This window comes from Asterias amurensis, chromosome 1 (genome assembly GCF_032118995.1).
Source record: "Asterias amurensis chromosome 1, ASM3211899v1".
NCBI classification, from domain to species: domain Eukaryota; kingdom Metazoa; phylum Echinodermata; class Asteroidea; order Forcipulatida; family Asteriidae; genus Asterias; species Asterias amurensis.
The window spans coordinates 20,387,401-20,405,129 of NC_092648.1; the positions used below are offsets into that span (position 1 = coordinate 20,387,401).

At 38.0% G+C, this 17,729-nt stretch overlaps 1 protein-coding gene across 2 annotated transcripts; it reads left to right on the forward strand.

Moving 5' to 3' along the window:
• Positions 1-249: 249 nt before the first annotated feature.
• LOC139937426 (thioredoxin-related transmembrane protein 1-like) lies at positions 250-17,578 on the forward strand. 2 transcript variants are annotated; one of them, XM_071932683.1, is made up of 7 exons: positions 250-377; positions 876-1,035; positions 7,662-7,823; positions 9,941-10,069; positions 11,910-11,955; positions 12,921-13,022; positions 14,162-17,578. In XM_071932683.1, the coding sequence occupies exons 1-7, from the start codon at positions 341-343 to the stop codon at positions 14,408-14,410; spliced, it is 885 nt and encodes a 294-aa protein (XP_071788784.1). In that variant the 5' UTR covers positions 250-340; the 3' UTR covers positions 14,411-17,578. The 2 variants fall into 2 exon arrangements, with proteins under 2 accessions (XP_071788784.1, XP_071788706.1); XM_071932605.1 differs by lacking the exons at positions 250-377; positions 876-1,035 and adding an exon at positions 4,907-5,071 and having other exon boundaries at positions 14,162-17,572.
• The last annotated feature ends 151 nt before the right edge of the window (positions 17,579-17,729 follow it).

Genomic DNA, 17,729 nt, shown 5'->3' on the forward strand with positions numbered 1-17,729 from the left:
AATGTGTTTTGAGTAATTACCAAACGTTCACCTTCCATCACTGGTTGGATAATAAAATAGTTTACACAGTCAATTGCTCGAAAGCTTTTGTTATAAGCGGTGATGACACTATTTACATGATAATTGATTCAAAAAGATAAACCCATCAATCTTAACATGATAGCAATACAACGACCACGTGCGCGGCGGCAGCCATCGATCTATCTTTGGCTGCAACCCGTTCATAGTTGCTGAACCGTTATAATAATCCATAGAGCCACGACCACATGACTTGCTGTGGTTTTGACAATATTTTGTGGGGAAAGCCGTTTTGAACGAGCAAGCGGCTGATGATATCAAGATGACGGATCAAGTAGTATTAGTTTTGCAAACAGGTGGTAAGTTATACAAAATTATACCTACTCAAAACCCATAGTGAGAAAAGACATTGAACTGCAGTACAAAATAGTTGGGGGTTATGTAAGGAAACATAAGGGCCGAATATGTTAGCCTACCACACCCGTAATGGCACCATCATAAAGCACGATATCCGTACAATGGGTCACTATTCCGCCATCAGGCTGTGTTTTCGACCATAGAGCAAGGACAACCAACTGTTGGTGCATAAAAAGCAAATATTCAAACAAATATCACATAACGACTTCAAACAACATCCACACACAAGATAAACTCTATTAAAAGAAACGTGTAGTTTCCAAACTGGTTGTTCATTTATTCCGATAGGCTTTATACTTGTTTTCCAATTCTTATAATTCAGTATCTGCATTGTCTATACCCTTTTGTGTTTACTTTTTATTCAAAGCCAATGGAAGCCAGGTTCACTATTTTTACCGGACAAAAACAATCTAATCTTATCTTCTTTCAACTCCGACCAGGTACAATAGACAAAGACTACCCCCATGTGAAGGGAGGTTATGCTTTTGAGATTGGGGAATCTGCAGTGATGGTTATGATGCAGAGAATCCTGACTGATGTGACATTTGAGTATCAGACGGTATGCAGGAAAGATAGTCAGGATATAGATGATGATGACAGGTGAACAAACCATTTGTGATTTAATATGAATTGTTAACATACTTTTGATTGTCACAGACGGTATGCCTATTCTCGTTTGGTGTTTCCAAACATTTAGTATTTGGCGTAATAGAACCTGTGAAAATGTGGGCTCAATATTCGTCGAAGCTGCAACAAAGTAATGAGTGAACAAATAACCTGGTATAATATAATTGTGTTTCGAAATACCTGAGAAAGGCTTTATGTTTGAAGCCTTTTTCAGATTCAATTTTGGGGTAAACATTACCCTTTTCCTTTAATCACATAACTTCAAATGGGCCGTTTCCAACAATGTTTTATTCATTATTAAAAAATCTCTCCATTTCTTTAACCAATTATTTTGTTGGGTACGGTAAATAAAATAAAATTTTTTAAACGGTAGGCCTTTTAGGATTGTAAATCGATTATGTAACTCGATTATGTAATTTGTTACTCTATTTCAAACCTATAGGGAGCTCCTTTGGAAGACCTGCCAGGAGGCCACACAGAAAACCATACTGATCACCCATGGCACTGACACGATGATTGAAACAGCCGCCTATCTTGCTAAAAGAAGGCTCCCCAATAAAAAGATCGTTCTAACGGGAGCATTTCTCCCAGCTACCTTCAAGAAGTCAGAGGCAGAGTTTAACATTGGAGTGGCACTAGGGGCACTTCAGTGTTTGACAGTGTGATGTGTACATTGCAATGAGTGGCAGAGTGCTTCGTTGGGATAAAGTGACTAGGGACAATCTCAATGGAAAATTTATTGCCATTTTATAAGGGTAACAAGCTTTGCTAACTGCTCAAAAGACAATTACAACTGCATATAGTAAACACAACATATTAAGTGCATGCACTGGTTGAATAGTGTCAAACTTTGTAAACGGTAGAGCCTACTCAGCCTTGCTCTGTTGATGCTAGTATATATGTGCTACTCAAATTTCAATTACTTTTTGTTCTTGTGTTATATAGGGTGATGTCATGAAATGATATTTAAGTAACTAAGTTATGCCTTAGCCGGTGAGTAGAGGGCGAGTATAGAATCTTTGTATTTGACATTTTTCGAAAAAGGAAGGAAAATATCCACGAACTTTTCGAGCACAAAATAACCGCTGTAATGGGCGTGGCACTGGAAATCTAGTCCATAATAGCGTTATGATCGGACTGGTTCCAGGATCTATCCGTCTTTGAAACTGTGTTATTGGAATTCTGAAATTTGTTTGAATCAAAATTTGTATCGCACATTTTTTAATGTCGGCTTGTTTGCCAGTGATCAGAGTAGGCCTAATCATTGAATCTCCTTGTGAACTGCAATAAAGGCGCAAGTCGCGGCGTTATAGGCCATGGGACCACCTTGTTTCTCCAAAACAAACTATTGATGTCGAAGCTTGTTAATTGGCAAGAAAGCAAATGTGAAATCGTTTTTGATGACAATATTAATAACCACATGGAGTTTTCAGAAAGAAGCTAGAATTGCACTATGCATACTTTGGGGCTTTAGGCTATATTACCTCAAAATAGGGCCCGGAAATCATATAAGAAAAAAAAACCACTGTTTTGACTCATTGGCTTATTTTTCACTCGGAATGCATGTGTAGGCCATATGTGTAGGCCTGGAGCAGTAAAGGGGCATAATTTTTATTTACCGCGAGTTTTAAAGGATATGCTAAGATCTTACATTGAGTCCTTGCTCTATGATGTCACCCATTTTTTAAAGCCATTATACACTACTTTCGGGACAGGTTCACAGATTTACAACAGAAGGTAATGGTGAAAGACTTCTCTTGAAATATTATTTCATGAAATGCTTTACTTTTTGAGAAAACATTAAAACAATTATCAATTCTCAATATCGAAAATTACGGCTTTATTTTAAACACATGTCATGACACGGTGCGGAAACAAGGGTGGGTTTCCCGTTATTTTCTCCCGACTCCGTTAACCAATTGAACCAAAATTTTCACAGGTTTCTTACTTTTTATATTTAAGTTGTGATACACGAAGTGCCATAACTGTCCGCTCCGGACATTTTCGCATATGCAATCGTGTCCGGGCTATGCAAAAACCGTCCGGCGGACATGTAGGCAAACATGACTTTATGTCCGGGCGGACACGGTTGCACATGCCAAACCGGAAGGCACTAAAAACTAACCTCTACAGCGGTTCGGAACTTTTCGTGAGCTCTCGGAACATTCCGGCACGGTTCGCGACGATCCCCCCACGCAGCAGGTTTGGGGAGTTGTTACATAAGAGTGGACTAACCACTGGGACTTGGTTGTTTATATTTTCATGTTTAAAAGATGCAAGCACTGCTTCAGACCTCTTTATTCAAGTACATTTGTAGCAGCAGGTTTGGGGAGTTGTTACATAAGAGTGGACTAACCACTGGGACCTGGTTGTTTATATTTTTATGTTTAAAAGATGCAAGTACTGCTTCAGATCGACCTCTATATTAAAGTACATTTGTAGCATCAGATTTGGGGAGTTGTTACATAAGAGTGGACTAACCATTGGGACTTGGTTGTTTATATTTTCATGTTTAAAAGATGCAAGCACTGCTTCAGACCTCTTTATTCAAGTACATTTGTAGCAGCAGGTTTGGGGAGTTGTTACATAAGAGTGGACTAACCACTGGGACCTGGTTGTTTATATTTTTATGTTTAAAAGATGCAAGCACTGCTTCAGACCTCTTTATTCAAGTACATTTGTAGCATCAGGTTTGGGGAGTTGTACATAAGAGTGGACTATATAACCACTGGGACCTGGTTGTTTATATTTTCATGTTTAAAAGATGCAAGTACTGCTTCCGGCAGACCTCTTTATTCAAGTACATTTGTAGCAGCAGGTTTGGGGAGTTGTTACACAAGAGTGGACTAACCATTGGGACCTGGTTGTTTATATTTTCATGTTTAAAAGATGCAAGTACTGCTTCAGACCTCTATATTAAAGGAACACGTTGCCTTGGATCGGTCGAGTTGGTCTTTGAAAAGCGTTCGTAACCGTTTTTTATAAAACGCATGTTTAGAAAGATGTTGTAAAAGTAGAATACAATGATCCACACAAACATGCCTCGAAATTGCACGGTTTTCCTTTTACCTCGTCGACTAACAAGGTCGGCCATTTACGGGAGTCAAGTTTTTGACTCCTACATGTATAAATGGCCGACCGTGTTAGTCGACGAGGTAAAAGGAAAACCGTGCAATTTCGAGGCATGTTTGTGTGGATTATTGTATTCTACTTTTACATCTTTCCAACCTTATGCATTTTATAAAAAACGGTTACGAACGCTTTTCAAAGACCAACTCGTCCGATCCAAGGCAACGTGTTCCTTTTAAGTACATTTGTAGCAGCAGGTTTGGGGAGTTGTTACATAAGAGTGGACTAACCACTAGGACCTGGTTGTTACGCTCGGGTATTCTCCGATGGGCCGAACCGCTTTGGAGTTTAGTATTTAGTGCCTTCCTTATATTGCATATGCAATAATGTCCTCCGAATAGTATTGCATAGGGGACACAATTGCGTGCGACATGGGCCTTTGGACACTACTGTTTATTTTGCGCACTTGCCATGTCGAAGTGAAACGGCAGCAGGGCGAGCACTGTTTGAAACAACTTCGGAATTTGGCACGGCCAAAAATAAATAAATCTGGGTTTGAAGGCGCGCGTACATTTTGATTTTATAGCGAGGCCAACCTTTTCCTCGTCCCTCGGTTTGTTAAGCGTCAATATCATATGGGGACGAACTTGCTGCTATCCATAGTAACGAGGTTGATGTTGGGCCAGACACGATTGGCAACCAGACGACTTTCCACATGTCTTGATGGCAAATTATTATGGGAACCATGTGATAAGGTAATTTGCACATTGTACACGTCGACTTCTGCAAACTCCGACAAGTTTTGTGTAAAAACGAAGATGGAAAAGGTGACTTTGTTGGCCCTTTTGGCCGTATTTATAGTGTTTGCCGAAGCCAATGTGGTAGAAATTACTGATGAAAACTGGAGAACTATAATGGAGGGAGAATGGATGTTAAAATTGTAAGTTTTTAAAAGTAAAAAAAAAAACGATTTGTGCATCATGTCAAGAATACATGAAAAGCAAAAGGTCAGTTCAGGATGTAATTTATTAAAGATAAGGTACAAGTTTGGTAATTACTCAAAACACTTAACTTAAAAACTGACTAGGTAACGAGCATTGGAGAGCTTTGATAGTATAAAACATTGTGGGATATGACTCCCTCTGAAGTAACGTAGTTTTTGAGAAAGAGGTAGTTTTCACTACAACAAATGAACAATACAAAAATAAATAATAAAAGACTTCAGTTTTTCGAGCTAGAACTTGGAAGTCTTTTATTATTTATTCCTATCTGAAGAAAGCACACAAATTCGTCCAACCAACAAGGGTGTTTTTTCTGTCATCATTTTCTCGCAACTTCGATGACAGATTGAGCCCAAATTTTCACAGGTTTGTTATTTTATGCTTATGTTGGGATACACCAAGTGAGGAGACTGGTCTTTGACAATTCCCAAACGTGATAATTTATTTGTTGATTACTACGATTGATAAGCGCCCCAGTTACTGGGTCTATCCCTAACCAGACCTGAGTGTGGATGAGTGTGGCCGAGCAGTTTAAAGAGCTACCAAACTCAAGCTCTGGTGTATCTGATAAGACGGTAGCCCACCTTGTTGAGCTGTTAATGGCTCCGCTTTTAACATCGGTCTCATCACTGTCACCATTACAGCCCACCTTCGATACATGTCTTAAACGCTAAGTTTTCAAAGGTCGCAAAATGCGTGGTAGTTTGATTGCAAATTTCTCCCATTTAAAAAAGATTTTAAAAAATCGGTCCATGCCAATCCACGTTCATATCCTTGGCCCCAGCATGTCTGATATTAAAATCTTTCTAGGTTCTTGCGTAGCTTCAATTCAATAACTGTAACGCTATGGCTACTTTCAAACACCCAAGCTGAACTACCGGAGCGTTACAATTATTCATTAAAACTAAAACTAAAACTAAAACTTTACAGACTAGCAAAAATCGTACTTTTGTTTGGCTATTTTTTTCAAAAGTGTTGAACACTTTAAATGATACCCAAAAACACAATTGTATTGTGAGTGTTACTGTTGCACAACTGTCATTATCACAAAATTTAATGATTTTGTGTATTAACTGCCTAGTAGTAGGCAACCCAGTAGGCAATACAAATCTTATTTAAATATAACAATTAAAGTATTTGTATAAACAAAATAATTGGGCTATCTATGGTGGCCCTGAAGGGACATCGCATATCGCAAACGTGTGCGCATACGTATGCAATGTCGTGAAACAATTCGCAAATATGTGCGCACACGAATGCAATGTCGTGAAACAATTCGCGAATATGTGCGCACACGTATGCAATGTCGTGAAACAAATCGCAAATATGTGCGCACACGTATGCAATGTCGTGAAACAATTTGCGAATATGTGCGCACACGTATGCAATGTCGTGAAACAATTCGCGAATATGTGCGCACACGTCTGCGAATATTATTTGCGATGTCGTGAATTTTATTGCATACCATGTTGCATACCTTTGAATAAAATGTCTAATGATCTGGGGGGTTTCTTTCCAACAGTGAGATAAGCGGTAGTCATTGCAGCAGTAGTCTTTGTTGTGAGGCAAGCGAGGCGTGTGGTCGTCCTTGACCTGGTGCCAAGTTCCTGGGTATACACATGCTTTACAGAGGGAGCCTGCTGTAGCGCCACAGTACTCCCTAGATCGGTAACAAATTATCCACAACTATGACATCCTAATGGTATGCAACATGGTATGCAATAAAATTCACGACATTGCAAAACAAATCGCACTCGTGTGCGCACATATTCACGATTTGGTTCACGAAATTGCATACGTGTGCGCACATATTCGCGATTTGTTTCACGACATTGCATACGTGTGCGCACATATTCGCGATTTGTTTCACGACATTGCATACGTGTGCGCACATATTCGCGAATTGTTTCACGACATTGCATACGTGTGCGCACATATTCGCGATTTGTTTCACGACATTGCATACGTGTGCGCACATATTCGCGAATTGTTTCACGACATTGCATACGTGTGCGCACATATTCGCGAATTGTTTCACGATATTGTATACGTGTGCGCATATATTCGCGATTTGTTTCACGACATTGCATACGTGTGCGCACACGTTTGCGTTATGCGATGTCCCTTCGGGGCCACCATAGCTATCTCACCTCTAATTTGTGTGGGTAAGTTGGATTTTAATCTAGGAGATTGAACTTCATTTGCACTTACCAAAAAAACAATTACTGCTTTACACAGTGACAATTACACCTCTAATATAGTTTTTGAAAGCAACATTTTGTATTGATGAAACACCAACGGGACCAACCCATTTTGTTGGTGGACAATGGAGGACTAGGAGTGCATTATTTCGCTTGGATTTATTTATTATTTCTAGAAAATAGAATTAGCTGATTGCAAACAAGTTATCAACCAAATGGAACGATGGTATAAATTATTACTCACTATAAATGCAAAAAAATAGTTAATGGTCTGGCATTTTGGCCCTAGCACAGACTTATCATTTTTTATTATTTCTTGTTTACACAGCTATGCCCCATGGTGTCCAGCTTGCAAGTCCGTAGCTCCAGTGTGGTCAACCTTCTCAGTTGATAGTAGAAGCCTCAATATCCAAGTGGGTGAAGTGGACGTGAGTTCTTCACCGGGACTCAGCGGTCGATTCATGGTCACCTCATTGCCGACCTTTTATCAGTGAGTACATTAACTGTTATTTATATAAGTAGGATTTGAAACTTTGCATGGTAGGATTAGACCATCAGGTACCGCCACCAGTATTCTCAAAGACTTTGGCTGGAACTTGCTAGAAATTGGACTAACAATGTTCTATAAACTTGTCAATATCTTAGTTGAAATCCCTCTTCAAGACTTTCCACAGCATTTGATGGAATTGACCCTCAAGAATACTTGACCCTCCAGAATACACAATCGCCAATTCCATCAAACTCGTCACTCATCTAAAATCTACAGCAGCAGTTTTTTTCCTGACACCATCAAGGACTGGAATGTCTTACCCTGTAGTGTGATTTCCAGCAACTCATTAGACATCTTCAAAGACATTCTCAATGAACACTTCAAAAACAAACTGGTGTGTCTTTAGAATTGTTTTTACCGGCCCAGTAATACAGATACAGATTACGATATTAGTTGAGGTTTGTAGTAGCATCATGTGTAAATCTCTTTTGAGTAGTGGTGGAACCACCAGTTTTTTTCAGAACCAGCATTACTCAAAAGATATTTACACATGGTGCTACCACAATCCTCGCTGTACTCTTATAATGCCATTAGTGGTAACATTAATGCTTACAGCAGGGCTCCAAGATAACACTTAAAGGCAGTGGACACTATTGGTAATTACTCAAAATAATTATTAGCATAAAACCCTACTTGGTGACGAGTAATGGGGAGAGGTTGATGGTATAAAACATTGTGAGAAACGGCTCCCTCTGAAGTGCCATAGTTTTTGAGAAAGAAGTAATTTTCCATGAATTTGATTTCGAGACCTCAGATTTAGAACTTGAGGTCTCGAAATCAACCATCTAAACGCACACAACTTCGTGTGACAAGGGTGTTTTTTCTTTCATTTTTATCTCGCAAGTTCGATGACCGATTGAGCTCAAATTTCCACAGGTTTGTTATTTTATGCATATGTTGAGATACACCAACTGTGAAGGCTAGTCTTTGACAATGACCAATTGTGTCCACTGCCTTTAATGGCAGGGCCGGAGGACAAACACTGTGGTCTTTTGTTTTTAAATTGCTTAATAATACATTACTGTGTGAAAAACTGTGTGCCTTTCCCTAAAAAATCATATTAATGCCAATGATGAATTTCTATTCTGGGCCCTAGCTTCTTAAGCACAAAAACTAGTTTAGCACAACAAAACTATGTCACCAGACAAAGGTCAGAATGAATACCATTTCACATAAAGTATGTGTGACTGTATGATTGCTTTGCAAAAAACCTGAAGGTCAAATTGTCCTTTAAGCAGCTCTATGAAATTGGGCCCTGGTCATAGCCATGGTCTAAATGGGATTGTTTACAAATGCAAGAGCAATTTTTAAGCAAATAAGAGCTAAGTATTATTTTATTTGGAATCTAAGACTGAACCTATGAAACGCCTTCTGTTTTTGCCAAACCTAGAAATCTTTTTCTTGTACTTCTTACAACTGGGTCTACTGACCAAACTAGCCTCTTAACCTCAAGTCATCCATGGTCCATCTCATTAGTGTTGCTTGAATTTAATACTGCACCCCAATAACAACTGGCTTAAAGGCAGTGGACACTATCGGTAATTACTCAAAATAATTACTAGCATAAAACCTTACTTGGTAACGCGTAATGGGGAGAGGTTGATAGTATAGTGCATTGTGAGAAACAGCTCCCTCTGAAGTGGAGTAGTTTTCGAGAAAGAAGTAATTTGCCACGAATTTTTATTTTGAGACCGCAGATTTAGAATTCGAGGTCTCGAAATCAAGCATCTGAAAGCACTCAACTACAATGTATGTGACAAGGGTGTTTTTTCGTTCATTATTATCTTGCAACTTCAATGACCGATTGAGCTCAAATTTTCACAGGTTTGTTATTTTATGCATATGTTGAGACACCAAGTGAGAAGACTGGTCTTTGACAATAACCAATAGTGTCCAGGGCTTTAATTCTATAGCATTCGGATATTCATTTACCAAAGAGAGGAGTATTTTGTATAGACAGCTTTTGGACAGAAGTAAGGAGAAATAGGAGGGAGACTGCTTTCAAGTCTATTTGTATTTCCTACAAATGTAATCAAGTCTATTGGTATTTCCTACAGTGTCCGTAATGGGGAGTTTAGAATCTACAGTGGATCCCGTAATTTGAATGACTTTTTGGAATACATTGAGATGGAGCGATATACTGAGCTTACACCTGTATCACCCTGGAAGGCACCTGACTCCATCTTGTAAGTAGAAGGATTTAAATCTTTGTGTAGACCTTATTGCAAATACTCGGTACGCGTGTGTTAGGCGTGGAATGAGGTAAACACTGTACTAGCTAGTGATCAAGTTTGATTGCTAGCTAGACCAGCATGCACCTCATTTATCAGTTAGCGCTTGCGCAATGGGTATTTGCGAAAAGGTCTATGGTGGGAGTATAGTTTGGCGAGGTTTGCGGCAGCATTATGTGTAAGTTAAAAAATAATTTGATAATAAATGTTATTATTTTAAAAGTCCCTTTTGAGTAGTGTTGGTTCTAAATAGAGTCAGTTGTTGACAACTCAAAAGAGATTTTCACATGGTGGTACCGCAAACCTCACTTAAATTGTAAGTAGATTAGTTGAAACCAACAGTGTTTTCATGTACCATATGACGAACATTGTGAGTGTCTGTTTTCAGATTCAAACTAGCTTCCTTTTTAAAGCCATTATACACTTTCGGAACAGAAACAAAAATAAAAGTTCACAGACTTACAAATAACTTATAGGGCTTACAGAAGGTAATGGTGAAAGACTTCTCTTGAAATATTATTCCATGAAATGCTTTACTTTTTGAGAAAACATTAAAACAATATCAATTCTCGATATCGAGAATTACGGATTTACTGTAAACACATGTCATGACATGGCAAAACGTCTCCCGACTTTGATGACCGATTGAGCCTAAATTTTCACAGGTTTGTTATTTTATATATAAGATGTGGTACACAAAGTGTGGGCCTTTGGACAATACAGTTTACCGAAAGTGTCCAATGGCTTTAAAATAGTTTTTTTTTTTTTTTTTTTCAAAGTGCTAATTTTATAGACACATCAACAAAGAAAGATATAATTCAAGTCCTTTGTTGAAGTTTCAGCTGAACATGGTTTGTACTTGCCGAGAACAAATAATGTCACTGTATTTACTCACTAATGTCAAATCCTTCCACGTTTAACAAGGTCCACATCTCTTGGCACAGTAATCCCTAATGGACACCAACCCTCAGAATGTATTGAGAATCATTCTCAGATTTAACTGTTTTGAGGTGTAAAATTATCCAAACTGTATTACTTCAAAGGGAATCCTTTTTTTCAAAATAGTTTATACTGTCAAGAGTTGACCAAGTAAGTTTTGATGGCAGTAATTTTTGGAACTACCAATCTATGACCAAACCTTTTAGAGGCACTGGACACTATTGGTAATTTACTCAAAATAATTGTTAGCATAACAACTTAATTGGTATTGAGCGATAGAGAGCTGTTGATAGCTCAAAATATTTTGAGAATTGACTCCCTTAGGAAAAAACCCATAGTTTTTGGTTGGGGAAAGAGGTAATTTCTCACTCAAAAGCTTTTTATTATGCATCTTAAAGCACACAAAGTAATGCAACAATGGCGTTCTTTCTTTCATTCTCTAGCAAATTTGATGACCAAATGTACCAAAACTTTCGCAGGTTTGTTATTTTACGCACATGTTGGGGTACATCACGCGAGAATGCTGGTCTTTGACAATTACCAAATGTGTCCACTGTCTTTAAGAAACACCAAAATTAATTTTGAAGACAAAGGAGTCGATGACTTCTCTTGTACAACTTATAGCAAAATGCATCAGTTGCTGCTCACTAATCATCTTTTGATACTCAATAGTAGCAATCAATCCAAATACGCTATGCAAAATTGCTTGACAAAATCATTCCCAGTTTTGTAATTTTTCAGAAATGGGCTAACTTAAAAGTATTCTCAGGCTATTCAAATAAGTCAAAAAGTCCAAGTATATGGATATGTGTTTGTTGGACTGACATCAAAAATATATTTGTATTTCCAATTACAGCATGACCATTGTGTCATCCATCTTCAGAGTGTCTATGCAAGTCAGGGTAAGTTGATCTGTACTTCTGGTTACTAAAAATGTAGCATTTTTGGGTTGGAAAATGTATTTTTATATTTGAACTATTTATTGATACATGTATATATACTTATCACCTGGCTAAGTTACCAGGCAATTTAACCCTAACTCTGTTGAGCGATTTACTAGGATCGTTGGTCAAAACCAGAGTGGATGATATTTAATTGTCAGACAGTAGGAGGGCAACGCGTCCTATTTAGTTGCATTCACCACACTGTACCATATTGCAGGCTGGCATAGTTTATTTATTATTAACAACCACAGTGGATAGTATACATACATGGAGTGGCTCAGAGTGGAATGGGAGGAATATTATCGCAAGGTAAAATTTTGATTGTTCCATTTCACGAGGGGAAGCCGAGTGAAATGGAACAGTCAAAATTTTACCGAGCGATAATATTCCTTCCATTCCACGAATTAAAGCCACTCAATATTTGTTTTCTACAACTGATATATAGATCCTTGTCACTTGATGTATTTTAAAAGTGTAACATTATGAAAAATCTGTTTGTTTGTAAACCAAAAATCATATAGCGCCGCCAGTGCACAAATTTAATAGCAATCGGATCACAACCTTTTGCACAGGTGCTCCTTTGTTGTTTTAGCAGCGGCGCGGAGGCGCTGTACTGCTCAAAAACATTGGGAACAAGGATGATCCTAACTGTTGAATGGGAAATGCTATTCCCCATCCTGGGCGAATAGTTTTTTTTTTTTCCGACGGTGCGGATGGGAGTAATAGTGAATGTCACGTGAAGTAAGTTCCACCAATCAAATGACAAGGATCTGTATGTCAGTTATATAATATATGATATTGAATTGTCAGACAGTTTGACGGTTAATCGAATGAAAGCGTTTCTTGAGAAGATATTGAGCTCCTACATTAGATAACTTTATAAATCAATTTATCCAGAGTAATTTTTTCCTTTGAATTTGCAGAGTTTTCATTTGACAATGACGACAGATTATGGTTTCCCTGCATGGAGTGTGTACGTCTTCTTTGCTGTCTGCACAGTACTGATGGGTCTAACTCTTGGAATGGTAAGAGGGAACATTTTCTTTCATTTGAAGATGGACTGAACGTTGATATCTGGGCCCAGGTTCATAGAGCTGCAAAGTAGCTAAGAACAACAAAGTTATGCTTGCAAGAATAAGGTGACCAGCCAAGTTACACATACAATTAGTGACTGGTATCCTGCTCATTTCTGCTGTAGAAAACTGTAAAAAAATGTTTTCTCCTTAATCAGTGCTATGAAGTTGTGAACATGGTTGACTGGAACACTTCTAATAGTGGTGATTTGCAGTGCCGTGTCAAACATATTCAGTTTTGGAGAATTTGGGGCTAATTGAAAATGCAATTAATATTTTTGTTGGCTTTTCATAAACAATCTTTAAGTTGACAATTTGTCCACTGTTCAATGTTTACAAGATGTACGGACACGTTGTTTGTTGAACTAACAGTAGACATTCAGTATACTGCCATCATTTCTGATAGCAATCATGACTACCAAGTCTGTTGTTCATGAAGAAAGGGACCATGGCCAAGTTTCATAACAACTGTGAGCACAAAACTTGACCACGGTTGGTGAGCAGAAATAACTGTCTGAATTGTCTTAAAAGTGTACATTAAAGCGTTTTGTGCCCCAGTACATTTTTTTTGGATTTATGCTCATTTGTTTCTGCGCAACAGTTTTATGAAATTTGGCCCAGACTATTTGTTTCCTTCTAGCCTCAGTTTGGTATTACATAGGTTTGAATGGGAGAACGTCACCGTTAAACAGAGGACTATTTGCAAATGCCTTTGATGGTTGTAGTTATTTTTTAGTCTTGATATGTAAACATCTTTGTGTCTAGCTGCACAATAGACTGATCCAGTAGCTCATGTGAGCAAGAACACTGGAGCCTTTCCAATGCCTTTCTGCACAACTCTGCCGCCCACGCCAAGATACGCGTACGCATGTGTACCTTATTTGTCGGACCTTCGTTGCGTTGTGATCGGTCAATACGCAATGGGGTGGAGCTTAATGGAATCGATCTATTGTCATGGAACACACAGAAGACAGTCAGAGCACACTGATCCAAACTGCTCTTCTCAGAGTCACCACTACTACCAGAGTTTTTTTTACATGGTGTCACCGCAAACCTTACTTACTTAAATATCTTCACTTCTCCCATGCCAGGTCTTTGTCTTCATCACTGATTGCCTTTGCCCAACAAGGCATCCAACAAGACGTCTTGAAACAAGCAGCGATGAACCAGAAGCTCACCCCAAGATAACAGAGGAAGATGAGGAGGAGCAGGAGGAGGAGGAGGAAGGTATAGCAGGTGAGGAACCCACACCTCAAGGAGATGCTCCTGGGGATGAGGGAGGTGATACCTCTCTAAGAAAACGGAAAACAGACGCAGAATCCACAGAGGCAAAGGACTGAACTTTGAACTGATTTTGTAACTCAGCGTTGTGGATCTTCTTTGGACAACTTTCAGCCTTTACAGCAACAAATTGAACGGCATTTTGGAGTGGATGCGACTATGACCAGGTGACCGGTGTTGGATTTTATTTTCAAGGTGCAGTGCAATAGCCACATTATTGGTTTGTCTCTCGATTGTGTTCATGATGTTGGTCCATTTTTTATACTTGATGAAACCTGTTAGTGCATGGCCATTTGCCTAGAATTTTCAGTGAGGGGAAAAAGGGAACTTATTTTTTTGATTAACTTTCAGATTTCGCATGTTTGTTTTTTTGTAGTTAAAATCAAAGGAATTGTGTTGCTTAAATTCAATGCGATAAAGACAAACCCCAGAAGTGCTTTAAATTAAAGATCAATTAATTGTACAAGTTTATACTTTCTGATAATTACCTGTTAAAAAAAGTGCTGAGATTTTTAGAGGAAAAACTCACTTCTTGTTTAAGGTCAACATTGATTATTACATGTTACTTGCCAAATAATGCTGTAGTGTTCATCAATCACTTCTAGTTATTCTTAGACTAGAATTTCATCATTCGCTTTAAAGTGAATTCACTTTATTTGGCGACATCACATCGGTAGATTTTGTCCAGCAACCAGTGTATTTCTAAAACACTTTGTGGCCAGCAATCGGTTAATGTCACATATGGGGTATAACCACTAGCAGCAACACCTTCTCTGTTTTGTTTTAGCAATGTATTATGATTATTAGTTTCTTTCATGGTAATAATTACTGTTATGCTCGACTAATTGCTGTTAATATTATGAAAATTATGTTACATTTTAAAAGGGATTTTAAGTTGGAGGAGTCGATGAAGAAAAGTTCCACAGCGTCTTCTCATCACTGGATAGGACTTTTGTATTAAAAGGTACACGAGGTTATAGCCTTGTAGAGTTAAGGCAAAATTTGAGAAGGATTTATGCAAAATTTGACAAGTACAAAATGTTTTAGCCTTGTAGATTTTATGCAAAAATTGAGAAGGACACAAACTTATAGCCTTGTAGATTTTAGGCAAAATTTGACAAGTACACAAGGCTATAGCAACAAGGCTATAGCCTTGTAGATTTTTGGCAAAATTTGACAAGTACACAAGGCTATAGCCTTGTAGATTTTAGGCAAACTTTGACAAGTACACAAGGCTATAGCCACAAGGCTATAGCCTTGTAGATATTAGGCAAAATTTGACAAGTACACAAGGCTATAGCCTTGTAGATTTTAGGCAAAATTTGACAAGTACACAAGGCTATATATATAGCCTTGTAGATTTTAGGCAAAATTTGACAAGTACACAAGGCTATAGCCTTGTAGATATTAGGCAAATTTTGACATGTACACAAGGCTATAGCCTTGTAGATTTTAGGCAAAACTTGACAAGTACACAAGGCTATAGCCACAAGGCTATAGCCTTGTAGATTTTAGGCAAAATTTGACAAGTACACAAGGCTATAGCCTTGTAGATTTTAGGCAAAATTTGACAAGTACACAAGGCTATAGCCACAAGGCTATAGCCTTGTAGATTTTAGGCAAAATTTGACAAGTACACAAGGCTATAGCAACAAGGCTATAGCCTTGTAGATTTTAGGCAAAATTTGACAAGTACACAAGGCTATAGCCTTGTAGATTTTAGGCAATATTTGACAAGTACACAAGGTTATAGCCTTGTAGATTTTAGGCAAAATTTGACAAGTACACAAGGCTATAGCCACAAGGCTATAGCCTTGTAGATTTTAGGCAAAATTTGACAAGTACACAAGGCTATAGCAACAAGGCTATAGCCTTGTAGATTTTAGGCAAAATTTGACAAGTACACAAGGCTATAGCCTTGTAGATTTTAGGCAATATTTGACAAGTACACAAGGTTATAGCCTTGTAGATTTTAGGCAAAATTTGACAAGTACACAAGGCTATAGCCTTGTAGATATTAGGCAAATTTTGACATGTACACAAGGCTATAGCCTTGTAGATTTTAGGCAAAATTTGACAAGTACACAAGGCTATTGTACTTGTCAAATTTTGCCTAAAATCTACAAGGCTATATAGCCTTGTAGATATTAGGCAAAATTTGACAAGTACACAAGGCTATAGCCTTGTAGATTTTAGGCAATATTTGACAAGTACACAAGGTTATAGCCTTGTAGATTTTAGGCAAAATTTGACAAGTACACAAGGCTATAGCCTTGTAGATTTTAGGCAAAATTTGACAAGTACACAAGGTTATAGCCTTGTAGATATTAGGCAAATTTTGACATGTACACAAGGCTATAGCCTTGTAGATTTTAGGCAAAATTTGACAAGTACACAAGGCCTTGTAGATTTTAGGCAAAATTTGACAAGTACACAAGGCTATAGCCTTGTAGATTTTAGGCAATATTTGACAAGTACACAAGGTTATAGCCTTGTAGATTTTAGGCAAAATTTGACAAGTACACAAGGCTATAGCCTTGTAGATTTTAGGCAAAATTTGACAAGTACACAAGGTTATAGCCTTGTAGATATTAGGCAAAACTTGACATGTACACAAGGCTATAGCCTTGTAGATTTTAGGCAAAATTTGACAAGTACACAAGGCTATAGCCTTGTAGATTTTAGGCAAAATTTGACAAGTACACAAGGCTATAGCAACAAGGCTATAGCCTTGTAGATTTTAGGCAATATTTGACAAGTACACAGCCTTGTAGATTTTAGGCAAAATTTGACAAGTACACAAGGCTATAGCCTTGTAGATTTTAGGCAAAATTTGACAAGTACACAAGGCTATAGCCTTGTAGATTTTAGGCAAAATTTGACAAGTACACAAGGCTATAGCCTTGTAGATTTTAGGCAAAATTTGACAAGTACACAAGGCTATAGCAACAAGGCTATAGCCTTGTAGATTTTAGGCAAAATTTGACAAGTACACAAGGCTATAGCCTTGTAGATTTTAGGCAATATTTGACAAGTACACAAGGTTATAGCCTTGTAGATATTAGGCAAATTTTGACATGTACACAAGGCTATAGCCTTGTAGATTTTAGGCAAAATTTGACAAGTACACAAGGCTATAGCAACAAGGCTATAGCCTTGTAGATTTTAGGCAAAATTTGACAAGTACACAAGGCTATTGTACTTGTCAAATTTTGCCTAAAATCTACAAGGCTATATAGCCTTGTAGATATTAGGCAAAATTTGACAAGTACACAAGGCTATTGTACTTGTCAAATTTTGCCTAAAATCTACAAGGCTATATAGCCTTGTAGATATTAGGCAAAATTTGACATGTACACAAGGTTATAGCCTTGTAGA